The sequence below is a fragment of the Dromiciops gliroides genome, chromosome X (assembly GCF_019393635.1).
Source record: "Dromiciops gliroides isolate mDroGli1 chromosome X, mDroGli1.pri, whole genome shotgun sequence".
In the NCBI taxonomy this organism is placed as follows: domain Eukaryota; kingdom Metazoa; phylum Chordata; class Mammalia; order Microbiotheria; family Microbiotheriidae; genus Dromiciops; species Dromiciops gliroides.
In genome coordinates this window covers 4,682,815-4,709,102 of record NC_057867.1, presented here as the reverse complement: position 1 = coordinate 4,709,102, position 26,288 = coordinate 4,682,815, and the positions used below count along the sequence as shown (strand labels likewise).

The window sequence follows — 26,288 nt, the reverse complement described above, 5'->3', positions numbered from 1 at the left end:
TGGGGACGCACAGACAGATTGGGACACACAGACATATGGGGACACACGGACAAATAAGGGACACACAGACAGATGGGTATAGAGAGACAGATGGGGACAAACAGACAGATGAGTGACTCACGGACAGATGGGGACGCAGAGACAGATGGGGGACACAGAGAGATGGGGACACATGGACAGATGGGGACACACGGACAGGTGGGGACACACAGACAGATGGGGGACACATGGACAGATGGGGACAGACAGATGGGGGACACAGAGAGATGGGGACACACGGACAGATGGGGACACACAGACAGGTGGGGACACACGGACAGATGGGGGACACACAGACAGATGGGGACACACAGATAGATGGGGACACACATACAGATGGGGATAGAGATAGAGATGGGGGACAAACAGACAGATGAGTGACACACGGACAGATGGGGACGCACAGACAGATGGGATACACGGACAAATTGGGGACACATGGACAGATAGGGGACAGACAGACAGATAGGGGCAAACAGACAGATGGGGGATACATGGACAGATGGTGACACACGGACAGATGGAGGACATTCAGACAAGTGAGGACACACTGACAGTTGGGACACACGGACAGATGGGGACACACAGATAGATGGGGACACAGACAGATTGGGGACACACGGACAAATGGGGACAGATGGGAGAGAGACACACAGATGGAGACACAGACAGGTGGGGAGACACAGACAGATGGAGGACACACATACAGATGGGTATAGAGAGACAGATGGGAGATAGACAGGGTATAGAGAGACAGATGGGGGACAAACAGACAGATGGGGACACAGACAGATGGGGGCACACGGACAGATGGGTATAGAGAGACAGATGGGGACACATAGAGGGGACACAGATAGGGACAGACAGATGGGAGACAGACAGATGAGGACACACAGACAGATGGAGACAGACAGGTGGGGAGACACAGACAGATGTGGAACACAGACAGATGAAGGACACACAGACAGATGGGGGACACATGGACAGATTGGGACACACAGACATATGGGGACACACGGACAAATAAGGGACACACAGACAGATGGGTATAGAGAGACAGATGGGGACACACAGACAGATGGGACACACGGACAGATGGGACACACGGACAGATGGGGGACACACGGACAGATGGAGAACACACATACAGATGGGGATAGAGATACAGATGGGGGACTGTGTAAAAAACTTTATTAGCTAGAAAAATTAGTCTGGAAAATTATATAATTGGACTTGTGAAAAATAAAACTTTATGAAAAATTATAGGTTTAGAAAAATTATAATTGGGCCATAGGTCCTGCCGCGGTCGCCATTCAAACGTGGAAATATTTTTGACTGACTTGCCTAATTTGGGGGGCCTAATCTGACTGGGGTACTTAATCTGGGATTTTTGACTAACTGGCTGACTGCTGTTAATTTAATGTGGGCTGTTTAAAAAGTTCCACCACACTGCTCCCAAATTAATAAGCAAAAGATTAAGAAGCCTCTTAACTAAATAATCAAAGCAGAGTTTATTTATGAGATACAATTTTAAATTAAGAATACAGGGAAATAAAATGTACAACCTGACTGCGTTCTGGCATGTCTCTTTCCACCTGTTGCCTGGAACCTTTTTAATACAATAAGGGCCATTGCCGCCTCTTGCCTTAGGGTATGTTCCACTTTCACTGCTCAGCTCCTTTCACTAACTCCAAGCCCCTTTCACTTTGTATATCCCTCTGCACGGGCTAACGTTATTTCCTCTCCTTACTGCCACCGCTGAACCTCTGTGTTTCTCTCTCACCGGCCTCTCCTTCCGTTCTCCTAGTGCTCCAGTGTAATTCTGTTCTGTTAATCTTTGCTTTCTCCAACCTGTACCCTGTGCTGACCGCTTCCTGTTCTGTCTGTCTGCTCCGGTCTGCCCTCTGCAGCCTTTGCCGCCCCTATAATCTTGTCAACCCGCCTTGCTGTCTAACTCCCAGGTCTATATATAATCTTCCTTCTCTCCACTCAAACCTCAGGGTTTTTTTCGCCCCCCCACACACCAAGCTAATCCTCCAGCCACCCTCGGGCTGTGGCTGCGGGGGGGGGGGGGGGGGGAGGGCCGGGGCGCTCGAGCCTCCCATGCTTACCACACCCAGAGCTCCAGGGGCCTGCTGTGCGCCTGGGACTTCGGCATGGGCTATGCCAGAGCCCCGCCTGGATGAGCTCAGGATCTCTTAGATAGATCCGCTCAGGTTGGAGGGAGCTGGGGATCCCTCCCCCCAGCTGTCTGACCTGGTGTCTTGTACAGCCCACGGGACTTTTTGCCTCATCTTAAACAGAGGGGGAGGGGCACCAGAACCTCCCACACAGAAGAGACCCTGAGGGCCTAAGGCTTTCTAATCTCAACCTAAAGGTAGGGTCCCCAAATCAAAATAAATTTCCACAGGACAAACAGACAGATGGGAGGCACAGATAGATGGGGACAAATGAACGGATGGGGACAAATGAACAGATGGGAGACAAACAGATGGGGACACACGGACAGATGGGGGACACACGGACCGATGGGGGACACATGGACAGATTGGGACACACGGACACATGGGGGACACACGGACAGATAAGGGACACACAGACAGATGGGTATAGAGAGACAGATGGGGACAGATAGATGGGAGACAGACAGACAGATGAGGACACAGACAGATGGGGAAGACAAACAGATGAGGACACATGGACAGATGGGGACACACAGACAGATGGGGGACACACGGACAGATGGGACACACGGACAGATGGGATCACACAGACAGATGGGACACACAGACAGATGGAGACCCACAGACAGGTGGGGAGACACAGACAGATGTGGGACACAGATAGATGGAGGACACACATACAGATGGGGATAGAGATACAGATGGGGGACAAACAGACAGATGGGAGGCACAGACAGATGGGGACAAACGAATAAATGGGAGACAGATGAATAGATGGGGACACACGAACATATGGGGGACACACGGACAGATGGGGACACACTGACAAATGAGGGATACACGGACAGATGGGGACACATGGACAGATGGAGACCCACAGACAGGTGGGGAGAGAGAGACAGATGTGGGACACAGACAGATGGAGGACACGAATACAGATGGGGATAGAGATCCAGACGGGGGACAAACAGAAGGGGAAGCACAGACAGATGGGGAAAAGACAGATTGGGGACACACGGACAGATAAGGGACACACAGATGGGTATAGAGAGACAGATGGGGACAAACAGATAGGGGACACATGGACAGATGGAGACACATAGAAGGGACACAGATGGGGGACAGACAGATATGGGGACAGATAGATGGGAGACAGACAGGCAGATGAGGACACACAGATAGGGAAGACAAACAGATGGGTACACATGGACAGATGGGGACACACAGACAGAAGGGGAAGCACAGACAGATGGGGAACCCAAGAACAGGTGGAGACACACAGACAGATGGGGACACTTGGACAGATGGGAATACATAGACGGAGACCCACAGACAAGTGGGGAGACAGAGACAGATGTGGGACACAGACAGATGGAGGACACGAATACAGATGGGGATAGAGATCCAGACGGGGGACAAACAGAAGGGGAAGCACAGACAGATGGGGAAAAGACAGATTGGGGACACACGGACAGATAAGGGACACACAGATGGGTATAGAGAGACAGATGGGGGACAAACAGATAGGGGACACATGGACAGATGGAGACACATAGAAGGGACACAGATGGGGGACAGACAGATATGGGGACAGATAGATGGGAGACAGACAGGCAGATGAGGACACACAGATAGGGAAGACAAACAGATGGGTACACATGGACAGATGGGGACACACAGACAGAAGGGGAAGCACAGACAGATGGGGAACCCAAGAACAGGTGGAGACACACAGACAGATGGGGACACTTGGACAGATGGGAATACATAGACGGAGACCCACAGACAGGTGGGGAGACAGAGACAAATGTGGGACACAGACAGATGGAGGACACATACAGATGGGGATAGAGATACAGACGGGACAAACAGAAGGGGAAGTACAGACAGATGGGGAAAAGACAGATTGGGGACACACGGACAGATAAGGGACACACAGATGCGTATAGAGAGACAGATGGGGACAGATATGGGACACATGGACATATGGGGGACACATGGACAGATGGAGACACATAGAAGGGACACAGATGGGGGACAGACAGATATGGGGACAGATAGATGGGAGACAGACAGGCAGATGAGGACACGCAGATGGGGAAGACAAACAGATGAGGACACATGGACAGATGGGGACACACAGACAGATGGGGGACGCACGGAGAGACATGAAACAGACAGCTGACAGATAGATGGAGGAGTGTCAGACAGATGGACAAGGGACACACCCACAGACACACCACTGATGGGGGGGGGCACCGACAGTGATGAAACAGACAGAAAAGAAATAGTTACACAATAGAGAGAAATAGAGGCTACATGGACAGATGAGAGACACACACAGATATGCGGGACACAGATGGAGGCCCACTGAAAGATACCGTGCATATAGACATTTAGATATATGGGGACACAGTGACGGATAATCAGATGGGGCACACGGGGCCAATGGGGAAACCGAAAGGGGGACACACGGTAGACACAGCCAGCCTGGGGCCCTTCAAAGGCCGATGGGTGTAGGCATTCCCACAGACAGGGGACAAAGACGGAAAGGAGGCATATATACCCAACTGGGAGTGGGCACAGGCAGCCTGAGGACACACAAAATCTAATGGACTTTTTTATTGATATGGACCCCCTCCCCCCAGACAGAAGAAGGGACCCAGCCAGAACATGCACGCAGTAACGAAGGGATGGACTGATGGGAAGAGCCACACGGACTGCTGGGGTGGACACAAAGCAACAAAAGAGCAGACTGATCGTGGAGGTGCCCCAAAGAGATGGGGGGGGGACCACATAGCTTGTTTTGGTGTGTCCTCATGGGGCCTCACTTTGCTTCCCTTGGCCCTGTAGGAGCCAAGGGAAGACTCACAGAGGTGAATGGCCCTATGGGAATGCCAGAGCCCAGGGCGGACCCAGAGACAAAGACGAGCAGACCTTGTGTATCAGAAGTCTGCTTAAGGAGGAGCCCCTGCTGTGCTAAGGAAGCACCACTGTGGGCACCGCCTGGTTGGGGGCGGGGGGCCGTGCTGTGCACTCCAACCAGACCTGTGTGGAGACTCCGTACTAGGCTGATCAGGCCCCACTTTGGCCAAGGGGGATCACTCCTGTGCTTTTCAAGATTGCCTATGACCGCCAGGCCCTGTTGTCAGGCGGGGCTGCCTCCTTGCTGTGCTGCTCACCCCAGTATGGCTGGAAGCTGTGGGCTTACTGGAGACTCCCTGCTGTCCATGGCCAAGAATGGTATGCTGAGTGGAGACTCCGGGGAGCCACTGTAGAAACGACCTGTCTGCTCAGGGGGAAGCCCCACTCTGGGGGCCACTGTAGCCAATATAGCCACAACCTATCTGTGTGCTTAAGGGGAACCCTCGCCGTGCTACTCCAGGGCCCCCCAAACCCGGGGACCGCTCTAGCCTCAACTTATCTGTCTGCTTTGGGGGGACCCCCCCACTGTACTGCTCCAGGGCCTCCAATGTGGATCCAGATATAACCACTATAGCTTCAACTTATCTGTCTGTTTAGGGGGGGACCTCTGCTGTGCTGCTGCTGGGCCCCCAATGTGGATCCAACCATAACCACTACAGATTCCACCTGTCTATTTAGGGGAGACCCCCTGCTGTGCTCTTTCTGGGGCCCACTATAGCCTTGACCTATCTTTCTGCTTTGTGGGCACCCCCCGTTGTGCTGTTCAGGGGCCCCCTCTGTAGGAGACACTTAGCCACTCTAGCCTCAACCTGTCTGCTTCAGGAAACCCCCTGTTGTACTGCCCTGGCACCCCCACTTGTGAGGCCTACTATAGCCACTATGGCCTCGATCTATTTGTCTGCTTTCAGGGACCCCCCCCTTGTGTCCTGCTCCAGAGTCCACACTGTGGGGCCCCCTATAGCCACTACAGCCTAGACCTTTCAGTCTGCTTAGGGGGGACCCCAATTGTGCTGCTTCAAGACCCCCAATGTGGATCTAACGATAACCACTATAGCCTCTACGTCTCTGTCTGCTTAGGGCCCCCCCCTCCCCCCCCCCCCCCCCCCCGCCGCTGTCCTACTCCAGAGAGCCCACTCTGGGGACCACTATAGCCACTGTAGCCTCGACCTATTTTTCTGCTTAGGGGGAACCCCCCCCCCGTGCTGCTGTTTAGGGGAGACTCCCTGATGTGCTGTGCCAGGACACCCACCCTGGGGATCACTATAGCCTGGATTTTTCTGTCTGCTTTGAGGGACCCCCTGCTATGCTGCAGCACCTCCACTGTGGGGCCCCCTATAACCACTATAACCTAGACCTGTCTGCTTAGAGGGGACTCCCTGCTGTGCTGCCCTGGGTCCCCCACTCTGCCCAAGGGCTCTATCCTTAGGAGGAAGCTCTGGGGGGTATGGGGGCATCGGATGCTGTTTCCCGGGAAGAAGTCCCTGCTATGCTTCTCCCGGGCCTATAGGGTCATAGAGGGACAGAAATTGGCAAGAACTACAGACAGGTGACTAGGGAACACAGAGAGCCAAGGGAGAGGCCCCAGAATGGTGATCAGATCTATGTAGACCTAGATTTCTCACCTGCTCTTGGCCAGGCCTCCCCACTCCTCAGTCCTCCAGGATCCACAATCAAAGAACCCTAGAGAACACTTGCTCCAGCCCTCTCCTTCTGCAGTAGGAAAATTGGCAGTGAGAGGCTTGGATCTTCTGATTCCAAAGCCCCAACTTGTATCCTTGGCTCCCCTTCCAAGGGAAGCCACATCGGCAGGAACTATTTTATTTTTGTATCCCTTCCTCTCCCATCCCACCTCACTGCCTCCCCCTCTCCCACCCCTCTCCCTCCCCTCCCCCTCTCCCACCCCACTCCCTTCCCCCTCTCCCTCCCCTCCCCCTCTCCCACCCCACTCTCTTCTCCTCCCCCCCTCTCCCCCTCTCCCACCCCACTCCCTCCTCCCCCCCCCCCCCGCCCCTCCTCTGCCCGATAAAGTCGTCGCCCCACAGAAGGAGACCGAGACCCAGGCCCTTGACACGGCCGCCCATCTGCAGAGTTGCAGGGGCAATCTTTATTCAGAAGCCGCGTCGGCTCAGCCGGCGCTCGGGGGCAGAGCCGGGGGTGGCCGGCCCCCTACTCCTCGGCCAGCTCCTCGGCCAGGGTTCGGCTGCGCTCGTTGAGCACCATGATGACGAGCAGCAGGAAGACCTCGAAGAAGATGCCCAGGAAGGGCCAGAGCTCGGTCACCTGGCCGTGCACGCGGAGCAGGACGACGGCGGCATGGTAGCCCTCGCCGTTGGTGCCCATGCAGATGTACTGGGTGGGATCCTCGAACGTGTCGACGCTGCGGAGGAGCAGCTCGCTGCGGTGGCCGCTCTCGGTGATGAAGACCCGCTGTCTGGTGCCGTTGAGCAGGAGCACGTCGCCCTGGACGTCGTTGTGGCGGTACCAGTCCCAGTACTCGATGGGAGGGTAGGAACTGCTCTCGCACACCAGGATCACGTCTTCTCCCTCCAGGGCGTCCTCGGTCTTGGGGTTCGCGAACACTTTGGGCCACTGCTTCACACGCTCCGACGCCTTCTGCTCGCCCGACTTATCTGGGTAAACGCACTGGAAATGCTCACTGCGATCCGCCAAGCACACCTTGTACCCCTTCCCGTGGCTGCCGGGGCAGCGAAGCTTGACGCTCTTGCGCCGTCGCTTCAGGTGGTCGGCCAACAGCGCCTTTTCCTCGGTTTGGTTCGGGGCGCAGACGGGGTGCTGCAGTACCTCGGACACGTCCTCGGTTCTCCATACGGCAGCGGCCTGGACCTCCCACAAGACGAGCAGCGAGACGCCTAGAAGAGCGGCCCCCAGCAGCTGGCCCATCGAGGGGAAGCCCATTGCCCAGGGACCTTTGGGGAAGGCCTCGGCGGCTCCACCTACTGCGCCCCAATCGCTCCTCTCGCCCGCGGACCTCCCTGCGACCGCCTCCCGCGGCCGGCTCCCTCAGACTGAGGAACATTCCGTTGCCCTGGCGTTACTAGGAGGCTGCTCCTGGAACCCAGGCGTGGCGCGTGACGACGTGACAATGGGCCCCCGGGTCATCGAGGCACGTAACGGCCGCGCCCCGGCAGCCCTTTCACAGAGCTGCTCTTGTTGGGTCATTTTTTTGTCATGGCCCACTCTTTGTGACCCCGTTTGCGGTTTTCTTTGCAAAGATACTGAACTGGTTGGCCATTTCCTTTTCCGCCTCATTTTTCAGATGAGGCAACCGAGGCAAACGGGGTTGAGTGATTTGCTCAGGGTCACCCAGCTAGTTAACTGGCTGAGGCCAGATTGGAGTTCGGGAAGAGGAGTCTTCCTGACTTCAGGCCCGGCACACCTTAAAGCCGGCCTCCACAGACAGCCTTCCCCCCACCCCACCCCCTCCCAGCTGCTCTCTCCAGCTGGTACCAACATTCCTTTCCATTTGGGGTTTCCTCAAATGAGTAGAGTGATTTCCCTGACTTTCCCAACACTGTGGCCACTGTGGCCACGACAGTAAAACAGCCATCATCGACTAATATGGTCATGTTTTACATAATTGCACATGTAGAACATATATCTGGTTGCTTGCCGCCTCAAGGAGCAGGGAGAGGAGCGAGGGAGGGAGGGAATGAGAGAGGGATAGAATTTGGAACTCAAAACTTGAAATAAATAATATATGACAGCCATCATTTCTACCCCCACGCTTCTCTCCCCCAATTCCCTCAGCTGATGGATGTGACATGAGCTCAAGTCTCTGGTCTATCCTATCCCCAAAGCGCTCTTCCACCAGTCTTTCAGCTTACCGACACTTCATTTCACTACACCCCCCCACCCCCCCCACTCCCCCACCCCCCCACCCCCAGCCGCTGGTTTTCCCCATTACGCCTCAATTTACCCCTCAGTAACTTCACCACTTCTAGTTCTGTCTTTTGGGGACAATTGATGTAAGCGATGGATTTAATTGACCGTGAGGCATCCCAAAGAATTACAAGACTCAGTGACTCAGTTTCCCAAGTTTTATTAAAAGACTGTGAGGCCACAGGGAGACACCAAGGAGGTAAGTGTCTCAGTTTGGGAGATGGAAAATGGTTATAATCATAGTGAGAAAAGTACTTATCTCCTCATTATCTTAATCTCCTTAAGGAGGCACGTGGGAGGGTTTATCCTAATCTGGACTTCCTGGGGTCCTAAAACATCCCCCAAGTTGGGTACCTTTTTCCTTAGGGGTATGTTTTTGTGGTTTACATGTCATAAGGTAAACTAAGGACACATTGGGTCTTTCTGTGTATGTTCATAAAGACATGCTTAAACTTGTCAGAGCCCGAGGGTCTCTCTGTTTGTGGTATCTTTTACTTTAAGATCTGGTTTCTAGGTGTCCTGTCATTTAGGAATATGGAATAATGGTTAATGGTCCCTGGTTACCTTCCCTAGGCTTCTGTTGATAGGGACTTGAACCCTCTGGGTTACTGTTGCTAAAAACTTAGATCTTAGTTTCTCCATGAACCCTTTTAGCTACTATTGATAGGTTATCTGTTAACCCTTTTAGCCTCCTCCATCCCAATCACTTGATCCCACTTTAAAGACTCAAATAACTAGTTCACCTCTGCTCCAGCCTTCAGGCAGCCCCCCTCCCAGTGGTCTCCCCCTCAAGGTTTCCTTCCTCTGGCCATTCAAACTGAACCCTCCTCCATTTCTGAAGAGTAGCGCTAATTCCTAGGGAGTACCTTTCCTCGTGCCTCCTTTAGCCTCTTCATAAGAACCACCTGTCATCTTTGTGGGGGGGGCAGTGCCCAGGACATAGAGGGATGGCATTTCAAGAGATGGCACCTGGACCACGCTTACACCCTTACACATGGAAAGAAAGCCCCGAGAAGGTCACACAGCCTGGTATAGGGCAGTGCCATACCTTGGAGCTGAGGCACAATGGTCCCTTCCCTGGGGTGAAAGGTCTAAAAGGCTCTAGTGCCCCATGGTTTGGTCCCCAAGTTTTCCCTTCGTTCCTTTTCATTAAAGCAAGCCCAAATGATCCTCTTAGGCCAGTGGCACTTACTAAAGGCTGCCCTTTTCTTTCCCCTAAATACATTACATCTAATGGCCTGATTTTCTGAAATGACATTTGGGGTTACTGAAATCACTATAGGTCCAAAGTGGGGGGCAGTCATCTTGGTTTTCTTCTGTCATTAAGTGCCCTTCGAGGGGAGGAGGTCACTCCACCAGTTTGATGACACATTAAAGCACCTGTGCTTCACTTCACTCACTACCTGAGCCTTTAGGAATATAACTCAGCTTCTCCGCCCCTCAGTTTTCCCATCTGTAAAACTGAGTGAAGGTGCTTCAGGCCCTGTCTCCCCGTATACCAGTCTGAGGGTGAGGAGGGACAAAGATGAAGACCCTATAAGAGCGCAGTCTAATAGAGGGAAGAAAAACCAGATTATAATGCAAAAGAGAATGGTAGAATAAATGGCGTTTCAGCAGGGATGAGATTGGAGTGGGGAAACCAGGGCAAAGACATTCTAGGCACAGGGAATAGTATAAGCTAAGGTCAAGAACAGGGGGATGCAGGGTGTGTATAAGGGATGACAAGCAGCTCACTTCAGAGACCTGGTCTTCCATCCATGGCTAATTTGGGGGCATGCCACACCCTAGCCCCAGCACCTGTTCTAGTTTTGCCTTTGCCCTTGAAGTCATCAGGAGAGGGGTGGGGGCTGCCAGTGGGCCACAGCAGCTGTAAGGCTGTCCTCAGACCACATCTGTCCATCTCCATGGCCCTGTCTCACTCTCTCCAATCAGGGGCTGGTGGTGATGAAGTTCCAATTTCAAAGCCAGGCGAGCATGAAACTTCTGGACTCCAGCTGTCCAGTGGAAACCAGCAGTCAATAGATGTTCCACTCAGATGGGTTCTGGGAACCATCCAGAGTCTGAGCAAGGCATCTTCCCCACGGGCTCCAACACCTCTTGAAATGGAGAGCTCCAAGCCTTTGCCTGAGGCTCCCTGACTGACAGAAGGCCCCAAGTCTCCTGCAGTGTTGGAGAAGTGAGGTACCACTCACCTGAGGGGCCCAGGCTACTGACCACCTACCTGCACAGGCAGAGCTGGGTTTGTTCAGTTCAAATGCAAACAGTTCATGGTGCTCAAACAGGCCCGTGGAGAGGAAGCTGCTTTGGGGGCCAAAGGCCCAGGGACCAAATCTTGGCTCTGCCAATTAGTGCTGGCTGAGCACAGGCTAGGTATGATCCCACCTCTCTGCCTTACTTCCTCTTCCCTCCAATGAGGGGGGTGCACCAGAAGGCTTCGAAAGTCCCTTGCAGCTTGAACTCTGTGACCCTATAATCATGGCACATCAGAGCACCTTTCTGACCCTCAGGTTTCCTCACCTGTGGAATGGGCACGATATTAGTGACTTGCAAGGCTCAAATGAGTCAAGAGCCCAAAGCATCTCAAAAAGCCAGAGTGCCAAGTGAAAGGAAGGGTGATGGGTTGTGCATGGGGCCAGGGATCTGGCCAGGAGGATCACCCAGTGGATTTCTAGAAGAATACGCAGTCTAGATTTATTAATAGACAAATCTAATCGAAATTATGGCCAGCATGAAAAGGGGACGGTCCTTCCCCAACCCTCATGCCCTCAACCCTCCCTCCCCATACCCTTTGGCAGTTAGACTGTAAACAGTCACAGCCCCATGCCCCCCCCAGCTAATTAATATGCTGCTCCTCCCTCCCCATACACATAAGGGTGGCTCCCTATGGGCTCAACAGTCTGTTCCCAAAAGCTTTGCTCCTCACAGACTAAAAGCCTTGTAGGAACCTGAGGTGGAGGGGGGAGTGGGGGCTGGGAATGGGGAAGAAGTATTGCCCCTGGAAGGCAAAGGCAAAACCAGGCGTAGAATCACTGAAGGGGAGGAGTGTTCTGGAGCCAGGCCCAACTGTAGAACCTGGCTTCCTCTGGCAGTGATAAGCTGTGTGTGATCCCTGAATTCTACCCTCACCCCCACTCCCACCTGCGTCCTCCACTGTAACTTCCTCTGGTCTTTGGCTCAGGTAGCAGAGGGTCCCAAGGTTAGGAGTGATCCTCGTAGAGCACCCCTGGGTGCTTTTCAGGGCCACAGACTGGGAGCTGGAGCCCTCTATTCTTCTATCCTCTGCTGCTAGGGGGGTGTCTTCCCAGGGATCATCACCCCCAAGGGAAGCAGTAAGTTCTCTCTCACTTGGGCTGCCCCCTCCAGATGAGCTGGCCTTCCACTTTGCTCCTATCAAGACTTCCAGGAGCCAGGGCTGGGACCCTTTGCTTCCCTGAGGTTGTCTGAAAGTAATGAAGAAACATCTAAGGGGGGGGTCTATCACTAGCTAGGCCAATAAGATAGACTCATAAGGCTGCACCCCCCAGTACCCAGAGTCCTTTGTTCAACCTTCCCCTCAGATCATCAAGGTCCTGCACTTCTGCCCTATCTAACTGGAAAATCCAGTTCTCTGTCCTTTGGGATCTTTCCAAGCTTCCTCAGGGCAGTGGGTGAACTAGGCCACCCCCTCCCAGGGCTGGAGTTGGTCCTGTAGGCCCCAGAAAGGCCAGCTGCAGTGAGCACATTAGGCAATCCCATCAGACAAGTCAATCGCAGGAGCTCCTTGCACAGCCAGCCTGAAGGCCCCGAAGTAACTGGAGGTGTCATTGGTGCCATCCACAGCCAAGGAAGAGAGAGATACCAGGAGCTCATCCCTTGCCTTCAGCTCAAAGAGGCCCCCTGGTAGATGGCACGGAGGCCAGCACTTGGCGGCCATGCCTTTCAGGAGCAGGATGGGCTGGCGGTAGGCCGCCTGCCAGCTGATGCACTGTACCAGCTGCTGGCTTGTGGGCTTGCTCCCTTCAGCCTCTGCTGGGTAGCGTGATGTCCCGCAGGTGGGAGAGCAGCCCTCGAGACTCCCAATTGTTCAGGGGGTAGCGGCAGGACTGGGGCACCTCCCCGAGGTGGTTGAGGTTGCCTAGAGGGAGATGGATGAGATACAATTCAACTCAATGAGCAGTGATTAAGCACCTACTAGATAGGGAAGAGACTGGAAAAGCCAAAGACTAGAGTGAAGGGAAGGAAAACCAGGCTGGGCGGAAGGTGGAAAAGCACAAGGTTGGAAGAAAATTGGAGCCCTAGCCTCCTGCTCTGTCTCCCATGGCCAGGGACCTTGGCAGCCATCTCCTTTAGCCTAGCCACCAAAGGAATCCCCACTAGCACCTACCCAACGGGGGGCCATCCGGTCTCTGCCTGAAGACCTTCAGAGAGGGGGAAGCCACCCATTCTGCCTGTGGACACCTTTCAGGATACCATGCCTTGCCTAAGTCTGCCTAAAGCTCCCTGTCTGCCACGTCCCCTGCCCTGACACACACCCCTGGCTCCATGCAAACAACATGTCTAGTCTCCCAGCCTGCTCCTGAAAGGTGTGGCCACCAAGGGCTGGTCTCCAGAGGCCCCCATGCCATCTACCTTCAATGTTCACATTCCAGAAAGCTTCTCTTCTCCATCATCAGGCCCCTCAGCTGGCGTTCCTGGGCCATGGGATAATGAGAGAGCCCTCCAAACTGCCTGGAGGTGAGGGACAACAAGCAACCCTAGGCTCTTCTTTCTGACTCCAGCTTCCCAGAGTCTCCCTGACCTGGTGCTGCCCTTCCCAGAGGTTCTGGCTGTGGGGGGCTGGGGAGGGGTTCCTAACTTGGAAGTCTCCTCAGGGCCTCCAACCCAAGCACCTCCCATCTAAAAGGGCATCTCCAGCCCACTTGCTTCTCTGTCTCCTCTACCTCCCAACCGTTGCACCAGCCAAGCCAAAGTGCCATCCTTGGCTCTCCCGTCTCCTGCCTCTTCCTCTCCATCCCTGCTCCTGGGCCAAGTGTAGAGGCCTGGACTGCTGGAAGGGTACCCAAGGACCATCTGCTTCAGGCCCCTCATCTTGCAGGGAGGGGCCTAAGGCCTCCAGGCAGAACAGTGACCCAGGAGCCTGACTCCAGCCACTCCCAAGTTAGACTCCCGAAAAGCGGCCCAAGCTCCCTAAGACATTTCTTTCCATTTAATTCAGTAAATGCTTGTTAAGTGTCTACGATATACCAGGCACTGTGCTAAGTGCTTTCGTCATGCCACCCCATTCCTCATGTGGGCACACAGATAAAGAACGGGAAGGGACTTCAGGGGCTAGCTAGTTCAACTCCCTCATTTTTACGGAGGAGGAAACTGAGGCACACTCAGAGAAGGGGGAAGTGTTTTGCTCAAGGTCACACAGTTATGGAGCTGGGATTTGAACCCAGGTTCTCCCATTTGTTAGTTTTGTTTTATATCTCCAACTGGCCAGGAAACTCCCCGAGAGGAGAAGAGTCCCAGGTGTCAGGAAGAGAAAGGGAGGCCTCTCATGCCTCCAGGGAGTGCAATGGTATGTCCTGAGGCTAGGATGCTATTCTGCGTTCTTTCAGCAAGGCATAAGCAAAGGCCTGGTGTGGTGCTGTGGTGTCTTCTGAGGACCAGGGTGGTCCTGGGGGCAAAGCTGGTTCAGAGGCCTCTGGGCAGGACGGGGCCTGCACTTACTCATACTGGCAGCAGCATAGGAGATGAGGGTGACATGGGCGGAGGGCTTATCTCCTATGGAGAATGGGTGTGTCATAGGTAGCTGCCCCTCCATGCCCGAAGCAGTGCTTGTCAAACCTGCAGAAAAAAAGCAAATGACAAAAAGATGGAGGAGAAAGGCTGATTGAGATCCACCCCAGACCTCAAGGCCAAGGCCAAGGCTGAGAGGACAGCTTTCCCCTACCCTATCCCCTTCTTCAGGTTGAAGGAGATATGAACAGTCAAAAGACAAAGGTGTGGGGGCAGCTAGGTGGCGCAGTGGATAGAGCACCGGCCCCGGAGTCAGGAGTACCTGAGTTCAAATCCAGCCTCGGACACTTAACATGTACTAGCTGTGTGACCCTGGGCAAGTCACTTAACCCCAATTGCCTCAAAAAAAAAGACAAAGGTGTGGAAAAGGAGGGAGGGACGGAGAGAGAAGGAGAAAGAAGGAGAGAGAGAGGGAGGGAGAGAAAAAGAGAAAAGGAGAAAGAAAGAGGGAAGGAGAGGGAAAGCGAGAGGGAGGGAAAGAAGGAGAAAGAAGGAAAGGAGAAGGATAGGGAGGGAGAGGGAGAGAGAGAAGAAGAGGGAGAGAGAGAAGGAGGGAGGGAGGGAATGGGAGGGAGGAGGAGGGGGTGGAGGGAGAGAGAGCAAGCACACTTCCTGGTCCCTCTTCTCAGATGACCCAGAGACCTTGAGTCCAAGGGGAAGGCAGCTCCTTCCTTTTCTTGTTAGTACTCATAATGTCTGATACACTTGTCTAGCATTTGGTGTGGCCTAATTTGAGTCCTGCAACATCCGTGTGAACTAGGTGACTACCTACACACATTATAAGCATTATTTTACAGATGTTCCAACTGATGCTCAGATGTCAAGTGATTTGCCCAGGGCCACAGAGTTAGTGAGTAGCTGAAGCAGAACTCAAATCCAGCTTTCCCTGCCTCCAAGTTCAGCATTCTCTACCCTTTGCTGTCTTCCTCTCCCTTGGACTCCCAAAGTAGCCTCCTTGCCTCCAGTCTCTGCCCTCTCCAATCCTTCCTCCCTGCAGGTCTAATCATGTCGTTCCCTCCTTGGCAAGCCCCAGTGGTTCCTTACTGCCTTTAGGATCCAATATCAACTGCTCTCTTTGGCACCTGGCCCTGAGCTGTCTTTGGGAGCCTTCCCTTCCCAGCATTCCTCAGTGCAGGCCCCCTGGCCAACTCCTGGTTTCCACTCTGACCTTCCATTTGCAGGGACGTGTCTCCCATGCTTAGGATATTTCTCCTCATCTCGGCTACCTGGAATTCTGAGTTTCCTTTATGACAGCTCAAACGCCACCTTCTACATGCATCTCCCCATTGCTCTCGCCCTCCTCAACTGCCTTGTACACATTTGGCAGATATTCTGAATGTGATGTACTGGCTCTCTCTCGTTGTTGTCTCCACCCCCAGCTCCAATGAGTATGTCAGTTCCCTGTGAGGAGTATTGTTCCATTTCTTTCTCCTTGTAGCCTCAGCCTCCAGCACAGTGCTTGGCACATAGTAGGTTCTTAATAAATGTCTGCTGATTGACTGATTCAGCCTCACAAACTAGTCAATGTTTGTTAAGCACCTACCAGTGAAAAATCACCATCCTAGACATTTGGAGCAAAGAATTCAGAAGGGCAGAGTTGGTGGTGCCACAGTGGATAGATCACTGTATCCAGTCAGGGAGATGAGTTCAAATCCAGCCTCAGATACTTCCTAGCTAGGTGACTCTAGGCAAGTCACTTAACCTCTGTCTGCCTCAGTTTCCTCACCTGTGAAATGGGGACAAAAATATCACTTACCTCCCCAGGGTTGTTGTGAGACTCAAATGTGAGGCTAACATATGTAGAATGTTTTACAAACCTCCAAGTTGTATATGCTAGCTGATATTATTACTGTCTCTTTAAGGGGGCTGGTTCTTAAGCAATCTCTGAGAGAATCAGCTCACCTTTCTGTAAACTCCCGTGGAGAATGTTTTCAGTCACTTGGAAAAAAAAAACGGCAGACATGAGAGAAGCCTGAGTTGGGCAGTCCAAAGTCAATCATTTTTTAAGCATGTGCAGCTAGGTGCTGCAGTGGAAAGAGCACCACTGGGCTTAGAATGAGGAAGACTCAACTTCATGAGTTCAAATCCAGGCTCGGACACTTACCAGTTGGGCAAGCCACTTCACCCTGTCTGCCTCAGTTTCCTCATCTGTCAAATGGACTGGAGAAGGCAATGGCAAACCACTCCAGCGGCTCTGCCGAGAAAACCCCAAATGGGGTCAGGAAGAGTGGGACATGACTGGAAAATGATTCAACAACAATGTTCTACAACCTGGGGATACCCAGACAAAAATGAAACAGTTCCCCCTTGCTCTCCCAAAGTTTACATTCTAATGGCTGAGGCAGTGCCAGGTAGTTTAGGGAGGGAAGGAGGAAGAGCACCTGTGGGGCTCAGAACCGGCCTCTTGAAGAAAGTGCTCCTTGAGTTGAGTTCTAAAGAAAACCAGGGATTCTAAACCGTTAAAGGAAGGAGGGAGGGCATTCCAGGCATGGAGATAAGAGATGAGCTGTTCTGTGTGTGCAAGTCTGGCCTGCCCACAGAATGCCTGGAGACGTAAGAAGCCTACAAAGGAGGGATGGGGCCAGGTTGGGAAGAGCTGGGAAGGCCAGACAGAGAGCCCTAAAGGTAAGAGGGAGCCACTGTGGCTGATTGAGTTGGGTGGGGGGATTGCATGACAGGCAGACAGTCAGAGGGTCAGGTCAGGAAGAAGGCTCCTCCCCCAGGCCACTTACCGAGGTCACATAGGATTGGATGCTGCCCATGAGCTTAAGACCCGTCTGCTTGTTGATCAGCTGGAGGCATTTCAGCTCCTCCGGAATCCCTTGGGCCTGGGTCTTTAAATAAAGACAAACCCCCCCCCCAATCTACCACCTCACTCTCTTGGCAGCCAAGATTTCCAGCCTAAATTCGAGCCAAGGAGTCTGACCCTGATTTGCCTTTGACTCACCACTGTGAGACTTTGGGCAAGTTGTTTAATGCTCTTGAGACTCACTTTATTCATCTGAAAAATGGGTATATGAATACCTGCCATTGTCAAGGGAAGATGTAGGAGAGTCCAAGAGGAATTCTAACAACTTGACCAGATCTCTGAGCTAAGAAGAAAGCCAGGTTTGGAGGAAGCCTGCAGAAGTGCCTACTGAATTAAATTGGTCCACAGCCTTCCTGGGCTTCAGGCTTTTCAACAGGTCAACATCCCCCCCCCCCACGACACACACACACCCAATCTAGGGCCCATACAGGAACTGGGACCCGGGTTTTTTCCCACTGATCAAAACTTGACATCCTAAATCCCCCATTCTCTTAAGGCCAAGCTCTCTCTGGGCCCACTTGGCTTCCCTCCCTGCTCCCCCCATCTCCCCAGGCTCTTCTCCCCACCTCACCCCCACTGCACTACATGTGGTTCTTCAAGTGTGGTCTGGGGATCCCTGGGGGTCCCTGAGAACATTTCAGGGGGGTCCATGAGGTCAAAACTATTTTCATAATATGAAGATATTGTGATTTCCAAAATGGTAAATATAACCCACTTAGACAAAAGCTCTTTGGGGAGGTCTTCAATAATTTTTAAGAGTGTAAAGGGGTCCTGAGACCAAAAAGTTTGAGAACTGAGGATGCCAAGTAGTCTCCTGGGTGGGTCTTGTTTGGAGCATTCTAATTTGATTAACTGAGGCACGATGCCCAGTACCTCCCTCCTGCCCTTTCCTCTGTCTGCTCCAGCTGCTCTGTCTCCCCTGTAGCTGTCTCTCTCCCTTCCATCTGCCTATGGCCCACCTCCTCCCCATCCCCCCTCCTTTGCTTCCTTTCTTCCCTCTCATCTCCGCCTTTGTCCCTCCCTTTCTGTTCTCTGGACAAGAGGTACAGACTGTCCCCTCCATGGCTGCTTTCCAGCTTGCTCAGTCCTAATTGGCCCCATGTGGGGGTGGGGAGGCCCGTCTGAATGAGTGAGAAACCAGCTGCAAAGGCTGCCATCTTGATGGCTCTCAGGTCCAGGTTGGTGCCGGCCCATTCATTTGCAGCAGCTTCCTCACACCCTCAAACCACTGCCATGAAGCTGGAAGTCATTTGGGGAGAGGCCTCACCAAGGCGGAAAGAACTCCCCCAGCAAAGTCCAAAGCACCCACAGGGGAAAACCCCAAACTGTGCATCAGATAAAGCAACAACTTGAGAGGACGAATCCCAGAGCTATGGGAAGAGACCAGGCAGGCAAAGCAGGAAGTAGAGACAAGAGCTATAGGAGATAACGGTGCTGGCAGCTTTACATCCACTGACTCATTTCAGAACTCACCATGTTGCGGCAAACTGCCCAGGATAATTCGCAGCCCCCAGGGGCCTGAAAGAGAGGCAGTGGCATCTTCTGGCCCAGTACAGGCAACCCTAGCTGCTCACACAGTGGAAAGAGGACAAGCTGGAAGTGTCTAGTCCATTGTAGACAGTTCACACCCAGAGAAATGGACACTTAACCAGCATGAGAAAACAGCAGTCACTTGAGAGCAGTGAAACTGACCTAAAAGGACCAGCTTGGGATTTCAGCCTGAAGTGGCCCAGGAATGGGCCTTCCTCACCCTCCAGAACAGAAGAACATAACTTATGGCTTATTTATTTTAGGGGTGTGTTTAGAAGCAGCCTGGTATAGTGGAAAGGACAGGACTGGGGAGTCAGGATCTGGATTCAAATCTTCCCTGGTGCTTAGAAGCTGTGACTAGGCCTTGTTCTCTGAGCCTCGACTTCTTTAGTTGTTGTTTAGTCTTTTTTTTCAGTTGTGTCCAACTCTTCGTGACCCCATTTAGGGTTTTCCTGACAGAGATGCTGGAGTGGTTTGCCATTTCTTTCTCCAGATCGTTTTACAGATGAGGAAACTGAGGCAAACAGGATTAAGTGACTTGTGCAGGGTCACAGAGTTAGTGTCTGAGCCTGGATTTGAACTCAGATTTTCCTGAGTCCAGGCCCAAGGCTCTACCCACTGCACCATCCAGCTGCCCTAGGTATAAAATAGTTCATCAGTACCTCACAGGGTTGTTGTGAGCCTTGAGAAGATATTCTCAAATGCCAAAGTGAGCCATCAATGGCAGGCATGTGGCCCTTCTGTGGTCTTCTCTTCATGGTTCTCTCCCTTGAACATCTTCCTCTTTCCAATAGCTTTAAGTCTCTCATCCTTTTAGGGGACCTCCAAGTGTGATGTGTCTCTAATACTCCAGTGCAGGACTTCCAATGACTTTACCTCCGCTCCTAAGTGATGGAAGCATGCCCAGCTGGCAGGGATGAGAAGAGAAAGACGACTCCATGACTCTGGCAATGGAAAGGAATGAAGAGATCGAGAGAGGAAGTAACTGGGAGTAACTAGAAATCTGATCATCATCTCCAAGAACAGACAATGAATGGGGGCCAAGGGAGGCCACAAGATACAACCTGGCATTGCTCCTGGGAGACTGGGCTGCAGTGTTTTTCCTTGTTCTGAGAGGATTCATTACCAAGGTGGTAGATGGTCCATCCAGTGACGACAGTGCCAGTAAAAACAAGAGGCAGCAATAAAACTTATCTTAAAAGACATAAAACCAAAATGAATGTTGAAAACTACCCTTACGTGTAACTGGAAAAAATAAAATAAATGTTTGTTGCAACAATGAAAAAAAAGACATAAAACCACCTGACCATGGATATAGCAACACATGAAAATGTGTCAAAGAAATTCCATTATTAACCTAGCAGGAGCCCCTCCCTTGCCTGGAAGCCTGGCCCACCCCAGGCTGTGGCCCCAGTTCAGGACTAGGGGAAGATGAGGACCTGGGGGGATGCACATTCTGAGACCCTCAGGACACCACCTTTTCTGAACCAATTCTCGCCACTGGCTCCTCTGCTCCCTAACTCAGCCAAGGGCTGGCTGGAGGCTGGTCTTCCTCAGCCAAGACTTCCCAGGGACTGAGGAGTCAGTCAGTGGTGCTTAAGAGGAGGAGCAGAGATTTTAGGGCTGAATTGGCCCCTCCAGAGATCATGGGGCCAGCTCCCCTTCTCCACAAAACGACCAGTGATGATGTGCACTAAGAATTCTGAGACACCCTGTGTTCACTTCCCCATTTTACAAAGGAAATAACTGCACCCCAGAGGTAGTTTCTTGTCCAGGACCCCCACCCCTAGTACTAACTAGCTCTCTTGACTCAATATATACCTTCCCCCACCCTACAATGCTGCCAGGGAGTTGGCTGTGGGTAATCTAGTCAGGCATGGGGGTGGCATGAAGAAGGGTTGGTGCTGAGCCAGTGTCTGGGAGGCAGGTGGGGTGACATGGCAGAGGGTGCCTTTAATTTGGAGTCAGAGGAAACTTGGGTTCTGATTCTGCTTCTGTCACTTAATCTACAGGGCCCTTCCACTCTCTGGGGCTCAGTTTCCCCATCCAGAAAATGAATGAACCTTGTGTTGGACAAGATGACTCTGTAAATTCTTTCTAGGTGCGTTATGTCTTTGACAGTTATGATCTTGGGTGGAGGTGGGGGGCAGGGGTTCAGACACCCCCTTTGGTGTGAAGGTAAAAGGCCTGGACTTGGAGTCTGGAAAGGAGCTGGATTCCAATCTCCATCCTCACTTCAAGGAATATCTAGTCTTGGGAGACCCATTTCCAACCTAAAATGGGACAAGTGCCATGAAACTAACAAACCATCTTTTTTTTTACCACATATTTACTGAGCACCTGGGGCAGCTAGGTGGAGCAGTGGATAGAGCACTGACCATGAAGTTGGGAGAATCTGAGTTTAAATCTCACCTCAGACACTTAGCTGTGTGACCCTTCACCCCAATTGCCTTAAATATCCGGGGCCATCTCCAGTCATCCTGATATATTTCTTGCTACTGGACCCAGATGGCTCTGGAGGAAAGAATGAAATTGGTGAAATGGCCAAATCCCAGCTTCCCCACTTATTCTTTGTGACCTTGCATAAGTAAACTTCTCTCTGTGCCTCAATTTCCTCAATGAACCATAAGGGGCCATTCTGTTCTTGATGCTACAATCTTCTGAACTGGGAAAGTGAATTTAGCTTCCAGGGTCTCAGGGATTGAGATGAAGGGACCTGTCCGATGGACTTGAATCTACATCTACATTCACATCTATATCCATTTCTCCATCCTGAGACCTAGTAATTGGGGAAACTGAACTAACAACATTTTAGAAATAATCAATTCTATTGCTGCACTTGATATTTAGTGCTTTCTGGAAATACTTCCTCCTCCCCAACTGAACCCTCCCTTGTGATAAAGACTCAAGAGGAAGGGTCCAGGTGGACAAAGTTGAGGCCATTGTGGCCTAGCAGCCTCAGTCTCTCCAGTCTGTGCTCACTCCCTCTTGAGGTCTCATCCCAACTGCCCCAAATACAGCATGGATGTCCACAGTTGCCCATGTGTTGTCTCCCCCATTGGAAGGTGAGTACCTCCAGGAGCGGGACCAAGTTTTTGTCTTTCTCTGAGTTTCCTGGACTCAGTAGAATGCTTGGAACAGAGTAGGTGATTGCTGACTGGGTCAGATCCAAATAGCAATCTGTTGGGGTGAAGCAATTGGGGTTAAGTGACTTGCCCAGGGTCACACAGCCTGTAAGTGTTAAGTGTCTGAGGCCAGATTTGAACTCAGGTCATCCTGACTCCAGGGCCGGTGCTCTATCCACTTAGCCACCTAACTGCCCCTGCAATCTGTTTTTTAAAATAAGAGTAATTCAAGGTGTGAGTAAGGTGGGGTGGGTGAGACAACCTGCTCTGACACGCCCACAAACCAGGAAACTCAGGGAAGTCAAGTGAGACTGACAAACTCCCACAGCCACAGGGGCTGAACTCCCCAGGTCAGGGCTTTTTTCATTTTGCCCTTTTACCTCTGAGACTCATTTTCCATTCTGTCAGGTGGGGTGAGAGACAATCCCCTTGTCCTAGCCTCACAAATCTGGGGTGCAGTGAGGGACCAGTAAGATAATGCAGAGTGCCAAGGCAGTGTGAGCCAAAGAAAATGGTGACCAGGACAGGGCAAAGAAGTCCCCGGTGCCTCCTCTGAGAGGGGCTTTGCCTACCGGGCCCAGCCACCCTAGCAGAGGAGGAGTGATGGGAAGACAAAGGAAAAGAGAGAGTGTGCCTCTCTGGACCCCCAAAGGCTCCGTGGCACTAGTGAAATTGCCAGTGTGAGGTCCTTCCCATGAGCTCACCCAGATTGGCAAACAAACAGTCTCCCTTCCCCAGTGGAGTCCCACAGTTACCTGAAGGAGACCTGAAGTCACCCTTTGGAGGAGGGTGTGTCATCTGTGCCACCTGGCTGCCAAGCAGCTGCAAGTTTAAATAGTCCAGAGACAAACCAGGCTATAAGCTACTCCGGAGGCCACCTGCTCAAGGGTGGGACAGGAAGTAAGAAGTAAATCCCTTCTCACCTAGAGGAACACCAAAGCAGAACTGAACAACTGCAGCAGTGGGAAGACCTCCATACCTGCCGAGAATTAATCACGGATTTAAATGACACAGGGATTGAACAGGGTCATGAGGGAAGATGATTCACAATACCCTTTAATGTGCAAAGAAAACTAATGAAGACTTGTGAACTTTAAGGGGAGCTGGTGGTGGCTCTTCTGGTGGTGCAAGAGGCACAGTGAATGCTGGATTAGGAGTCAAAGGACTTGGGTTCTAATCTTGCCCTGTTATGATCTGTGCGATCTTGTCAAGTCCCCTATCAAGCTGAGCCTCAGTTTCCCCGGGGATTAAATGAAGGGGTAGGAATGGATGGCACCGAAGGGCAGTTCTAGCCTATGAGATGGTTGAGATTCGACAAAGGCCAAAGCTTACAGGTGACCCTCCCGAATCGGGGACACTTTCTATTCTCTGGGGCCCTGGTCTTTACCTTTGAGCACCTTCTCATCAGCTGCTCGGCTTTTCCTCAATCTTCCTTTTGTTGTTCCGCATGTCGGGAGCCGCCTCGTTTCCGAGCGCGGCGGGCTTTGCTTCCATTCTCGTTCCTTGCCAACGAACCTGCTCTTTGTCTGGTCCTCGCAGGGGGGGGGGGGGGGCGGCGAGGCTCCTTTGGCCCGGGCCGGGGCGCGCGCCAAGGTCACGGCCACTAGGGACCATCCGAGGGCCTGCGGGGCAAGTGCGCAAACTGTCCGCAAGCTCTCCCTTCCCAGGTAGCCCAAGGGCTGAGAAAGAAGCTGAACCTGGCCGAAGACTAGCCTTAGCCTCCTCCATCCATATGACTGGAGCCGCCAAACTTTTCAGAAAGCAAAGGCGTCTCGTGGACGCCGCCTTGGCAGAGCTAAGGATTTCTGTATATGCACAGACTAGGTATTAATGGAAGGCAAGACCACAGAGAAAACAGACCACCCCCCCGCCCCCGCCAAAATTTACTAAGCCACCCGCTGCTCCACCCGAGCGCTTCCCTCTAAGGCGGAGCGGATAGATGGGGGTTGGGGGGGGCGGCACGCAGACGTTCCCCCCACCCCCTTACCTGGCTGCCGCCAGTGCCTAAGTTTGCTGGAGAAAGGTGAGGGAAAGGAGCAAGCTCTCAGGCCACGCACGCCCCAGGGCGGAGCTCCAGCCCCGGCTCACCTTGGAAATGGACATGATGAAACAGACACAGAGGCCAGTGGTGCAGGCGACCTGCAGCGCCGGGATGGTCACGGCCGTAGTGGCGAGCCACACGGGGCTACAAGACCTCGACCTCCCCTGCTTCATCCTCGGGACCCCGGGATCCTCGGAGGCCCCCATCATGGACGCCGAAGAGTCGCTGCTGTCCGATCGGGGCGGGGGCGTGGGCGGCGGCAGACCCATGCATGACCCGGCCGCGACGGCAGCCGCTGGTTAGCGAGACGTCGGGCGGGGCAGCCTCTCTGTGCAGCGCTGTGTCCGCAGATCGGGGAGATGCCAGCGATCCCAAGCAGCAGCCCCGAAGAGTCTCCGCCTGCCCCGGGCCCGCCCCGCGCCCCTCCAACTGCACACCAAGTCAAAAGCAGCTCGGCCTTGCTATCAGGCTCGCGGCCCCGACGAGAGGGAGGAGACTGTTAACGAGTCCCAGGCTCGCCCCGGGAGTTCATTAACTCCCTGCTCTTTAGTGTAAAGGTAAAACCTTCTTGAGCTGGGCCAGCTCGTGGTGGTTTCGAAGGGCTCGCGTTCTTTTGGCTCTTTCCAAGGATCCTGGGAGCTCGGGAGGAGCCACTGGCTCGAACCCAGAGGCCGTTGCAGCAGCTCGCGTTCCGCATGGCCTTACTCAGTGCTTCTCCGGCCATGGGCACCTCGTTCTCCTCCTGGCTTCTTCCTGCCCTTATGCACCGGTTACACTTGCCTTCTGGAAGAGAGGTCTGTACTACTTCGGCCCCAGCTGGGCAGGAGCTCGGCAAAGTGTCTGAGCAGCCCCTTTTTCGCGGGGTGGGGTGGGGGGGCTAGGAGCTGAGGTTAGAAGTTGGGGGTAAGGAACCTGGCTTTGGAAACCTGCTTCTGCAGGTTCAGACTGTGACCTTGCCCAATGAGCTGTCTCTTGCACTGATTCAAGTTCGTCCGGAGAGGCTCAGGACCACCTTGGTCGCAGGGTGATGAATTGTTCATCAAGAACCAACTCCCAAAGCACAGAAAGCTTGGGATGCCAATACCTAGGAAATGATGGCACCTTGAATTTCTGAGGTCATTAAGACCAGAGTCGCCTGAGTTGTTCCAAGTACTCACTGTCTTTGTCTGTCTGTCTGTCTGTCTCTCCTCCTCCTCCTCCTCCTCCTCTGATCACCTCTGATTTACTGATCTGTGTGTGTGTGTGTGTGTGTGTGTGTGATAATCCCCAAGTGGACTTTGTATAGCGGTTTACAATTTTGATTCATAGGTGGGGAAACCGAAGCAGGAATGTTCATGCTTAAGGCTTCACTTAGGCTCACAATTCAGGATCCAGTGTCCTGGCCACTGTGCTCCCTGGTTGCCTCAAACTCAGCTCCTGGAGGAAAGGGGACTGGTCTCCATCTCCAGTGCCTAGCATTACCCCCCTTTCATAGCTAGTGGGAAAGGAGGATTAAGCATTTGTATGACATATGACATGACATATATGTCATGATCATACTATGCTAGCAGGGACTGTGCTAAGCACTTTTTGCAAATATGATCTCATTTGATCCTCACAACAACCCTGGGAGGTACGGGCTGCTACTATCCCCATGTTACAGTTGAAGAAACTGAGACAAACAGAGGTTTGACTTGCTCAGGGTCACACAGCTAGGAAGTATCTGAAGCTGGATTTGAACTAGGGTCAGGAGGACTCCAGCCTCACATACATTTGCTCAGCCACAACCCTTAGCTGCCTCTATATAGTAATACATGCTTGTTGGACTTAAGACAGAAGCCCTTGGGTTTGACTCTGGCCTCTTTCACTTCGAATTTGATGACCTCAGGCAAAGTCCGGCTCCTTTTGGGACCTAAGTGGTTTTTTTTTCTGTAAAATAAGGGAGCTTGACTAGATCGGCAGGTCTAAGCAAGCTATCCACAGGATAAACAGCA

The 26,288-nt window shown here is 52.7% G+C and overlaps 1 protein-coding gene across 1 annotated transcript; it reads right to left on the bottom strand.

Annotated features, from left to right (window-relative positions):
* Window positions 1-12,768: 12,768 nt before the first annotated feature.
* LOC122733525 lies at window positions 12,769-24,584 on the bottom strand. The gene is given in 6 exon segments (XM_043973968.1): window positions 12,769-13,066; window positions 13,068-13,161; window positions 14,742-14,858; window positions 16,713-16,748; window positions 17,539-17,674; window positions 24,363-24,584. Coding segments are annotated over 6 exon segments (903 nt in total).
* Window positions 24,585-26,288: the final 1,704 nt, after the last annotated feature.